The sequence below is a fragment of the Lycorma delicatula genome, chromosome 3 (genome assembly GCF_047948215.1).
Source record: "Lycorma delicatula isolate Av1 chromosome 3, ASM4794821v1, whole genome shotgun sequence".
Taxonomy (NCBI): Eukaryota; Metazoa; Arthropoda; class Insecta; order Hemiptera; family Fulgoridae; genus Lycorma; species Lycorma delicatula.
This window is the reverse complement of record NC_134457.1, coordinates 173,721,696-173,734,141: the sequence shown is the minus strand read 5'-3', so window position 1 is coordinate 173,734,141 and position 12,446 is coordinate 173,721,696. Positions and strand designations below refer to the sequence as shown.

General features: G+C 27.0%; 1 protein-coding gene across 8 annotated transcripts in view; it reads right to left on the bottom strand.

Annotated features, from left to right (window-relative positions):
- Positions 1–12,446, bottom strand: part of LOC142322226 (uncharacterized) — a 282,710-nt gene that overhangs the window by 91,590 nt on the left and 178,674 nt on the right. For 2 of the 8 annotated variants that reach the window (XM_075361057.1, XM_075361054.1), the window contains exon 2: positions 5,081–5,410. The exons of the other annotated variants lie outside the window; for them this stretch is intronic. In XM_075361057.1, the coding sequence (XP_075217172.1) occupies positions 5,081–5,259 (179 nt within the window). In that variant the 5' untranslated portion in view covers positions 5,260–5,410. The remainder of the gene's footprint in view (positions 1–5,080; positions 5,411–12,446) is intronic. 8 annotated transcript variants of the gene reach the window in all.

The window sequence follows — 12,446 nt, the reverse complement described above, 5'->3', positions numbered from 1 at the left end:
ATCCTCATTTTCCAACTGAAGACTTGGTGGATTATATTTAGTTAATTTTTGTTTAATAGTTTGGTAGAAGTTGCGAGAATTATTTTTATTAAAGTTATCGCTTATTTGATTTAAAAATTCTTTCTCATTATTTTTCTTGACTTGTTTTATCTTTTTACCGACTTATTTTCGGATCTTAAGGAAATTTTTCCTATTTTCCTCATTTTTGGTAGAGATCCATTTTTGCCAGGCCTTTTGTCTTATTATTATTATAATTAGACTACTATAAATTTATTCTTTGCTGCTTATCAAAAAATATTCAAATTTTTTTTTAATTTTAACAAATAATAATCATTCCTGAATGTACACGTTTGTTGAAAATAAAACAAGAAAACTGTTAATCTAAAATCGCAAAACTGGGTGAGAGGAATGAAAAAAAAACCAATTATTACGCAGTTAATGTAAAATAAATAATACTGAAGAAATCTAATTTTTTTTCGTTTTTCTTGAATTTTTGTAATGAAACGAAATCGTATAGTTTGATATAAAAAAGATTTGGATATCAATTTTAACTTTTATTATGACGCAAACTGTAATTTCAAATTTATCGACTGGTACAGTGTGACATGTATAGATCGAATTAAACGTTCTTTAGTAATGAGCCACAAACATTAAACGTACAACACATGAATGTATAAAAAGAAAAAACCTTATTGTGTATGATCTCATTTCTGTTGATGCGTAAAAATATTTGTTTGAAATGATTAATTGTATTGAGTAGTAACAAAATATTTTAACTTATAAACGATTTAAAAAGTTTTATATTTCATCAAAAAGAACAATAAAATAATTCCAGTACAAACAAGTAAATAAAAGGAACATGATTATTGAATTACAAATTATTTTTCTACATTTCAGCCTGTTTTCTCTATAAGTGGTCGTTAATTTGTTTTTTGTTTTTTTTTAACATAAGCGTATAAGGTTACAAAACGTAACGGGAGTTTTGTTGTAATAAAAATAGAAAGTAATAAGATTTATAATATAGAAATTAAAAAAAAAAAAACCATAATAATAACTTCGTAGGTTGATACATAAATTGAAAAAAGTTTCTTTTATAAATATCGTATAACCTCTTTAAATGGTTAAAAAATCTTTATAATTAATTAAATTCCGTTGAATGAAGTTACATTTACGTGACAAGCACACTTTTTATTTTTTGTAAAATGAAAGTATTTTAATCTACACCTCAATTTTTTCAATCTTTAAGAATAGAGCATTTTTAAAAGATTTATTAAACGACTTAATAAAATACAGAAAGTAAGACGTTTCTTTTATTTATTATTTTATTATAAAAATAATGATATCTTTAATGAGTGCCCTTGTAACCGATTTAATAAAAAAAAGGAGGAAAAAAGAAAGAAAGAAAGCAAAGTAAAAAGAAGTAACATGAGATGCGTGCCAAGATTACCATACATACCTCTATACCCACATAATCTTCTTAGAGTGTATATTTTTTCATATTATTTCAACTTCCATACAGAGATTTAAGCATAATTTATTTAACGTGCAATGAATGCTATAATTATTTCACAATTGTTCTACCCTTTTTTATACTTTCTTTTCAGAAATAAAAGGATATATAAATGTTGGGCATTCATTACTGTACAGTTCTACTTCAATTTTTATTTCAATATTTTTATTCAATTTCTTATTCACCAGCGTTCAGAAGTTTTTTAGAAATATTTTGGATTTTCAGTATTTTTTTTTTTTAGTTGAATTATTTATGCAATTTTCAAAAAGATTCATGGATATCGGTCAAGGATTGACGAAGGCGTGTAATTTGGGAAGTATTTAAATAACAAAAATATCATAAATCAATGTCCGATCACATGCGATACAATTCTATATTACCAAGAATCAAAATAAACGTTAATTTTATAAATCACAACCGTACATTTACGAAGAAGATACTGACTTTACGTTAAACTATTAAAAAAAATTATTAGACAAATATACGAGTATTTAAAAATGGTCTCCTGCTCATTATCGGTTAATTTCTGTTTGCATTATCTTATTTGTTATTTATTTCTAAGTAAAAATTATACTTATAAAAAAAGAGAGATGATTTTAGATACACAAAGAAGTAATTAAAGTTAATTGACAATTTTAAAGTTATACCAGCAAGTAACCAAAATTGTTTCATTTCTATTTTCTAATTCTGCGTCCTCATTTCACATGCAATGAAATGATATATACGAGTATATGTATGCAACAGACCTTGAGTCTGTCGCATATCATTAAATCATATCATTAAAATTATTAGATTTAACTATTAAGGAAATTTAAATAAACTCAACGTATTTATTAAATCAGATAAAACTTATTTAATTGAAGAAAGATTTTTTTTTAATAAGAACACAGTCAGTAGTTAGCCTTTATTTAAAATAATCCCTCATTTAATAGAATATTTAAACAATAATCTTCTTTTTTTTGAGAGAGAAACAGTTTAATTAGTGCATCATCTGACACAATAGTTTTACAAACGTAAATTCAAGTCCGTGTTCAAAACCTTAATGAATATTTATTTACTTGATGTCTATTTCAATTTTAGGCATTTTTAATCACAGAATTTTTTAATTACATAATTTATCTTTCTCTAAGTCGTAATTAAATTAATTACGCAAAGATTAACTAAAAATATGTATAAAAACTGAAATGGTACAATAAATCAGCTGGATTCCAGGGAAAGTAAGCCCGATTGGCTATATTTACTGGGGATAACTAGCAATAATTTTACATATTATTAGAGACTAAATTTCCTAATTAAATAACATCGCTCGTGACCTTGAGAAAGGGGAAAAAACTGTTGTAAAAAATATAATAATAATAAAAATCGTAATTCTGATAGGCAAAATTATAATTCGGAAAAATATTGAAGACCAAAAAAAAAAGTAAAGTTGGTGGGGAAAAATTAGACAAGCAAGAATATATTCACAGCTTTCTTATTTATTATAATGAATAGAATACTAAATCAATTATAATATATAATGAAAGAATAAATTAATATTTATGATAAAATAAAGTTTGAGTCTAAATGAAGATTACTTATTATAACAACTCATGAAAAAACAAACTGATTCATGTAAGTGATCAGAAACTTGGAAATAACTAATAAAGAGAATTCAAATTAATGAGAAATCATTGAACAGTGAAGTAAAAAACCAAAAAGAAATAAAAACAAAATGAATGTTTACGGCGAAAGCTGCTAATTTACTAATTTCACTTTCGAAGTACTTAACGACGAAAATAAACAGTATTTTCGTCGTTAAGTATTCTTAACATTTTGACCAAAGAGAATAAAATACTGTCGGACGGTGAAAAAAATATTTTTAATGATTTGAAAAAATTAAACAGTAGGAATTTTCATCATTTTTAACAAAAAGATTGCGTGCCTAAGAAATAAAACTCAAAACAGATTGAGAAAAAATTATGGTGGTTGGTGAAAAATGGCAGCTGCGAGGTTATGCAATTCTAATCTACATGAATTTATACAGAAGTTCAGTTTCACTATTTCTATCACCCAAATTAAAAGATTTTGTTGAGACAATTATTAATTTGTATACATAACAGTCCAGCGGGTATCTGTTTTAAAACGGGCATATAAGAGAATTTTTCAAACATTCTTGCAATTTTTTTGATTTTAAACAAATTGAATATCTTCATGAATTTTCATTTAAATTAATTTTAAAAAGTACATCCCAACCCTTGTGACGCTTCCGGTCACCACCCCGCTCAGCTTAAAAGTAATCGGAAAGACGCTTCTTTTAAAAAAAAAAGTTCGTTAATTATCTCCACAAATAGAACCGATTAAAGTTGACAGCCATTGTGCAACTTTTAGAACAAATTATTATCGATAAATTAATAGACCCGATACTTGGCAATAATTTGCGTTTGCCAATATGATATTTAAACGTTTTAGCTTACAAATCGATAAAAAAACAATAATTTTTTTTATTAAAATTGCAAGTATGTTTAAAAAATTCCCTAGGCTCTCCTAATTAACAGATTTAAATTTTCCAAAATGTATTTGAAATTTTAAGTGCTCTTTTAAATGGCATTAAATTTTCAAGTAGAGACTTTATTTTAGTCTACACAGTTTGGAAAATCGCATTTTTTTAAAAATCTGGACTGCAAAATTATTGTGCAAACTGTTACGTCGATTCTGTTGAAATTTGGCGTTGCTTTAGCATATCAAAAAGTTCTTTGAGGCAAAATATGAAAGTCCTATGTATAATATAAGTACTAGAAAAAAGTTTTATTTTTTATTTTTATTTTGACAGTTTTGCTACTTTTGCATCAATAATAACGTATTTTTCGATTTGCAGTCGATGATATTATGTGTAAAATTTAATAACAAATACTTTTTTCTCTCTCGATTTATTCTCTAAAATGAACAGTTATCGAGTTATCTAGGGAAATAGGGAAAAAGAAATGAATATTTTTGCAATTTTTTTTTACATTTTGTTTAATAGAAGTTTAAGCACACCTTTTTCAAATGGCGCATATGAAATAATCATTCCTGATTATATTCCGGAGGAATTAAAGCAAAAATTGCGATCAAATAGAAAAAGTACAACCCAAAACAGATACCGCCCGAACTATAAAGAATGTTAAGCCTTAAAACAGCATAAATTATTCTTTAGAACGAGTCAGAAAGTAATAAAATTATGATGAAGCTGGAAATAGTTACTCGAAAGTTTATAAAACTGAAGCATAAATAAACAGGAAAACTGAAAATAATTTCGTTGAAAAAAGTAGAATGCAGAAATTACAAAAAAAAAAAATTACCATGTCTAAGGTGTTATTCACTAAAAAGAGGAATATTTAAGTTAAAGCAAAAAATAACGGAAATTGTAATACAAATAATTAAATATACATTGAAAAAATGCATAAAACACATAAAAAACTTACTTCAAAAATAAAGTAATAAATCTTACAAAACAGGTAAGATCAACAATTAATTAAAAATATTACGTTTAACTTAACCATTAATAAAAATGTAGATAATTAAAGAATAATAAATAATAATGATAATACATACATCATACTCTCCAATTGTCTAGTGATTCCTTGATCTTCGACGACTCGTTCTTTTGGTAAAGCACTTAAAATATCATTAGCTTTGTTATTATAATTTCCAAGAATTCCACGGTACATATTATATACAAGTTTTCTCACGTTCGGATCTTTAGGATCAACTTTAACACCTTGAGCTGCCATTTTTATTTTTTCGTCTTTAATTAATGTTATTAATTAATAATATTCACTTCACTTAGTACTTTATCAGCTAAAATATTTACAATTTAACAGATTTTTCATTTAAAATTCAGAGTCCGATGAAACATTATTCGCGATTAATTCTATTAAATCACTATTGAAACACAAATAAATTAAATATCATAAAAATTAGGTTTTAAAATAAACCCCGTAAATCTAAATCATATATAACAAAATTTAATATTTCCAGCAAAAGCTCAACTTCGGAATTAAGAAAAAACTAAGCAACTCAGATATAAATCATCACGTACATAATACCTATAGTGCATGAGCGCGCATGTTGACAGAGAGAGAGAGAGAAAGAGAGATATGTAAAAAAATGAGCATTATTTAATTAAATAATTATACATATATTTAACACTGATATTAAAGTATAAATTATTCTTCATCCGTAGCTGTTCAAATAAACAAAATTAGATAGATGTCATTTATTAAAGGAAGCAACTTGCATACTAGAGGTAAGACTATCACGTGGGCGGGTACTAGACGGAGGTGAATGATCACTGTATAAAAGAAACGCCAATAGTTCTACAGAATTAATGAGTATAAAAACTTGAAGAATTTATTTGATGATATATAAAATTACATTACAAGTACCCTTTTATTTATAAATAAGTAAATACGTTTTATAACTAAAAAGTTGGATACAGCAAATGACTTCACCATTAAAAAAAAAATCAAAAAAGTAAATAAATAAAATTAAAAAAAAAGTAACGATAAACCTCATATTTCTTTGTGTCAGCTCATTAAAAAAAAGAACAAAAAGAGAAATCGTTTAATTTGTAATTATAAGATTTTTCAGTTATAACAAACTACATAGTCAACCGGTTTCTTTTTTAATTGGTATGCATCATGCATCTAGATTCACTTGCATTGAAACAAAGTGTATTGTAACTCATTAATGAAAATTAATTGTGTAGTTCTAGAAATATATTTACATACGAATATAAAATACATCTAATTAATATACTGTCTAATCCATTTCATTAATTTTAATATAAAATGTATTACATTTTATATTAAAATTAATACATTTTACAATCAAAGGAAGGAAAGAAATTCGGTTAATATTATTATTATTTTTAAAAGATGAAACTCCGTGAAGAAAATTCATTCAGTTAAAATAAAGATAATATTATATTTTTCTATATTTAGGGTTATTTAAAAAAAATATATTTAAATTAAAAGAAAAAAAATCGTATTAAATATCAGAGAGAAAATTGCATTCCAATTGTTACATTATAATATGATCGTATAATAAATAATGTGATAATAATACAAAAGCTAATTTATTTTTCTGCTTTTTAAATAAGTTGTAATACAATACAGTAGTTTTATTTAGAACTGGTTGAGAAGAAGAAGAAGATTATAAATGTTACTACGTAGTTCATTTATTATTTTTTTTATTTTGAAACAATAGACTTCAGTGAGGTTTCTTATGTATGATTTAGCCGGTTATAAGTAGAAAGTTTATTTTAAAAGTTTACTAAGGTAAAATATAATCTACAACTCTTAAACAGTAGACTGTAAGGGGGCCTTCGAGCAACAAATGAACCAGTACTACTTCTGATACTACAAGCTATAATATAAAAGAGAAACAATGAATGATATTTATCATATCTTCGTGACTCTATTCTTTATTTATTATTATTATTTTTTTAAATAAGTTATAAGTAATAATAATAATACTGTAAATATTACGTTGTATAATAAATTTGCAATGTAAGTTATTTTAATCAATCTCTGAAATATAAACAATATCCTAAAGAAATTATTTCCGTTAAACTGGGTTTTTATTTTTAATAAGGTCGATAGCTACGAATTATTTAAAGAAACTACTCAGGCGATCTTAGAAAACTGTGGAAAATTTTGAATTTAATTTCACATCGTTTTGATCTCATGTGAAAAAGTTTTTAAACAAATGGAAAATAAAATATTTTTTTGAAATCTTAAAAAAGCGTTTTAGTAAAATATTAATGTAAAGATTCTACTGCAGTAATCATTACTAAAGGCGTAGTTTTGAGAAATCTTCTATTTATTGGACTGTCCTAATTTTATTTATATTACAGCACTATTTATCTCGTATGTGTGTTCGCTATAGATTAAAAAACTACTGGACCGATTTACGCGCGGTTTTTTGCAAAATGGTCTACCTTGTCCGGAGAAGGTTTAAAGCTATTGAAATCCTCGATCTGATCAGTAGAAAGAAAGTTAAGGGTATTTTGAATCGATTACTGTGTTTAGTTAGTAGTTTGAATTAAATCCGCTAGGTAGTGCTGTTGTTTTGACGATTGGATTTGTTTACATTTTGGCTTTTATAAAGTGAAAGGTTAAATTTTGTGAAGTTCCGTAATCTTCAGTTTTTTAATGTTCTATCAAACTTTCAATTGTGTTCATCTAATCTCTTTATACACTCAAAACTAACAATTGCGAAGCATTGCTGGGTCGGCTAGTTGTAAAATAAAAAAGAGGCGCCAAGGGGTGTTTTTATTTGGTAATAATCGAGGGAAGCCTACAGGATAAAAAGTGTATAATGAAAGAAAAAATTAAGATCATCGTAGAAAGTAATACATTTTCATATTGTATACATACACACACACATTCACACCGCGCCGCGATTCGCAAAATAAGCGCACGAGTACGTGTTTGAATAAACACATTTCTTTTTTTTAATAATAATCTCTTAGTAAAATTTCCGAATTATATACTAGTTTTCTATAACTGAAAATAAAATTCACTGATAATAAATTCTAGTACCAGAAACTAGTGCTGACAAGATACAAGAATAAACTCCCTGCAGCTGGGTGAAAGGTAGGGGTGACGTCATACGCAACGTATATTATTGTAAAAACACAAGATGTTATTTTTTCAGTATGTTGGTTTCAGTATTACTACTACTTGAACACATTTTATTTAATATAATCGATATAATTTTTTCCACTGCGGTTATTTTACTAATATTTAAAGATAGGATAATGTAATGAAAACATAAAAACCGATTGAAACACACATGCGAGTTTTCAGGTGAAAAATAAATTTGTTAGATAAAACATAACATGATAAGATTTAGAATAAAAATTATTTTTCGTACAGTTATATAGAAAAATGTAGACAACAGAAAAACTAACGAGGCAAAGGATAAAGGAATTTATCCTTTGTCTAAAGGATAAACGAGGATTCTTCTTTATCCTCGTTAAAGAAGAAGCTTTGCCTATTTAAAGAAGATTGTGGAAAATTATGTTTGTAATAGAATAAAATTAAAAAACAAAAATTAACAAACCCTAAAAAAAATCAGTTATAATCTTGAAAAATCTAGGTTTAAATCCAGTTTAAATCAAAATTAAGACAAATTTTGTTAATTTCAAAATAGTAGAAGGAATAATACAAAATAAATACTGCAAGGGAAGACAAAAATTAGAAGGCATGTAGTGGATTATTGAAACTATACAACATTAGTACAAAACAGAATTGAATAGAAAGTACAGAATTAGTCATTAATAAATGTGAAATTAAAAGTGTATTAAGCATTCCATTAGAAATTTATTAATATATTAAAAAAATTTATGAAACATACGAGAGATTTATTATTTCATACTAACCGTCAACAGAGAGATTCTCAATTAACGTAGTAGATAATTGTAAAACTTGTGCTCTATATTTAATGCAAATATGTTGATTGATATATAAATATTTAGATGTAACGGAATATAAACAATACATTATTGTAGTAAATAATTATTTATTTTTATTTATTAAGGGAAAGTTAAACAAATAATTACAGAAGAATTTGCATACTAGTTAACTGGTCAAGTGCAGAATTTTATAGAGCAGACACATTTAACATTAATAAATTTACAGACCCGCTTTGCTTGCCGTTTTTTTATAAATATTAAAAATCAAAACTGTTTTTTTAAACTCGGATAATTTTTTAAATTTTGTATTTTTATACGTAAGAATAAAAAGCAGAATAATAACATGATTTTTTTACCAAGATTAATTTGAAAATAGAAGAAAGAGTAAGAAATAAAAAAAAGGAAGACAGTTTGTTAGAAGCAATGTAGTTGAGTTTGAGAATATAGGGCACAATAAATAGCCCACCTGGCTGGTCTAGTGTTAACTCGTCATCGCAAATCAGCTGATTACGAAGTCGAGAGTTCTAAGGTTCAAATAATAGTGAGGCAGTTGCTTTTATACGGATTTGAATACTAGATCGTGGATACCGGTGTTGATGAGTTTTTTACCTCCGGGACCACCGTTAGGTATTGCTTCAGAGGATGATATGAATGATTTGTAGCGTGTGTGAAAACGACCATGCCTTTGATGGTTGGGTTTAATTAACCACACTTCTCAGGAGTGATCGATCTGAGGTTGTACAAGACTACACTTCATTTACATTCATATATACCATCCTCATTTATCCTCCGAAGTAATACCTTACAGAGGCTCCTTAGCCTCCAGAGGCTAAACAGAAAAAAAGGACACAATAAATGTATTAACTCTCAGAAAAACTGTAATTTTGAACAAATTATTGTAAAGATTATTTCTATTTAAAAAAAAAAAAATAATAATAATAATAAAAGCGATTAAGAATTGTTTAATTGTATATGTTGAAAAAAAGGTCTTGGTTAAAAAGAATGATAAAACGTGATAAGACTGTATTGCCATGTATTAAACGACTCACTATGAAAATAATTGAATATTTTCTCAAAAAAATACTTTATTTTTGCAAATTTTGATTCTTTTGTGCTCGTTATATATTCCTTATATCTATGGATGAATCCAGTCTTTTCAAAGTACTACTTAGATCAATCACTGCAGTTTAGTTTGTAAATTTCTTGATTATTTTTTATCAACAAGTGTTTTGCTAATATTCTATTTGATCTAGAACATTTTGTTTGTTTTGAAACCAACACAGTAACCTTATTTTTTGAAAATGTTGGCCACAATGTATTCCTGTTAGTTGATGTGTGACAGTGTTATAAACATTCTTTCGATAACTGTTGTTTAATTTTTGTACTATACTTAAATAGCATGTTGTATGTAGTGTGGGGGGTAGGCAGGTGTTTTATTGTATCGAGTTCTTAAATGAGTTGTCAGCTGGCAAAGGTGTATATATATGAATTAGACGTTGTAACATATACAAAGAAATTATACATACGTTGTATGAGAATGGTTAAACGTGTGACAGGTAACTGGTAACCATTGTACTGGATTTTTCGACATATTTTTTAAAGGTTATTTACTATCTGTTCTGGATATGGTGACATGAAGAGAGTTAAGTGATTTGTGTTAAGACTTAGTAGTGAAATTAAATTTGAATAAATCTATTGATGGATGGGAAGTATGCGTTACATAGTTTTACACTTCCTTTGAATAAATAAGTTATCGACATAAAAACCCCAGTATACATTTTTATCTGCGTTTTTTTCATCGTGTAACATAGGAATTTGTTTCTGAGCATTGTAAAAATATTTCAGTCAGTCAACTTGAAACTTCCACTGTATATCGGTTTGTTGTTCTGTTATGTTAGTGGAGAGACTGGTTAACAAACGATGCAAAAGTGTAGAGTTTCATGGAATGTATCCATAGTCATGCATCTAGAATTAAAATCAGTAGTTAGGACAATCATTAAAAGATTTTTGCATGCAAATCGGTCCAACCGTTTTCAATTTATTGAAAAACGATCATTGCTTCTTTTTTTATAATTATGTGTTTGTTATCCTTAAATGCAAGAATGAATACGTAGTTTTTTCATACAGACTCTAAATTTTTTGGTTTGGTCTAAAAAAAAAATTTTAAACAAAAAGGATTTAGGTAAGAAAACAAAATACTGAACATCGAATAATTTATATGGATTTGAATAGTAGATCGTGAATAGCGGTGTTCTATGGTGGTTCAGTTCAGTTAACCACACATCTCAGGAACGGTCGAACTGAGACTATACAAGATTATATTTCATTTACAATCATACATATCTTCCTCATTCACTCTCTGAAGTAATACCTGACGATAATTCCCGGAGGCTAAACAGGAAAAAGAAAGAAAGGACATGGAATACTAATTACTACCTTGTTTCTTAAACTAATGAATTTGTATTAACGAAAGAGATTTTGGATCATTATTCTTTTAACTCTCGAAAGCTGCTGTTTTAAAGGCATTCTAAAAAAAAAAATAAAAATTACAGATACCGACAGAAATTTTATAAGACTTCCGTCAGGGACTAAAATAGTAAGAAAGTATTTATGATCCCCGGTTCATTTTTCTTTTCAAATTTTTTTTTTTTGTTACGAAAAAGCGGGCATCAAACGTTAAGATCATTAGCCCGGTGGAAACTGGTAGGTATGAAAAGATGCCAGGGTTCGAACTCGGGACCTCCTACCGACTTGTAAATGCGCGAGACGCCCATATACAATCTTATTTATTGAAAGATGAAATTATTCAATTTATTAAAGATCGATCAAAATTTGAGGGTTTTATGAAGACAGTATTTTTAAAGGGTTGTTAGTTTTGATTTCATATTTTTTTTAGTAAGTTAGAAAATTCGCAACAGTAAGATTTTGTAGAGCTCAACCCTTTTCAATATAGGAGTGAGTATGTTTAAGTATCCTTCAACTCCGGTTAAATTTTACCGATTTTTAAAATCATTCAAAATAATGAATACTACTGTCCGCTATCGCACCAAATTTCATGATTGTAGATGAAAGTATAAATATAATTTCTCCGATAAACAAATAGCTAAGTTAATAAAAAGTATTCGATTTAATTAGGTTTTTTCTGTATAGACGAAAGAAAGTTTAACAGGTATAAGTAGAATGAAATGCTATTAAACACGCACTAACGTGTAAAGCCGGTTACAACTAAAGCATAAAATTGTATTATATTTTGACTGGGAATTCTACGGGAAGTAAAAATCGATAATTGCAGGAAGTAGAGAAGGGGTGCATTACATCGTATTAGGACATTACGAATTGGCAACTACCAAATAGTGACTCATGGTTTTCCTAAAGAAACACATGCGTGATGCATGTCATCAATTTGTAATAGGAAACAGTAATCGTACGATAATTATAATTTCATTGAGTTATATTTTTACCAAGTATCCGAGTGAATTGTTTTTTAAAATATGACTA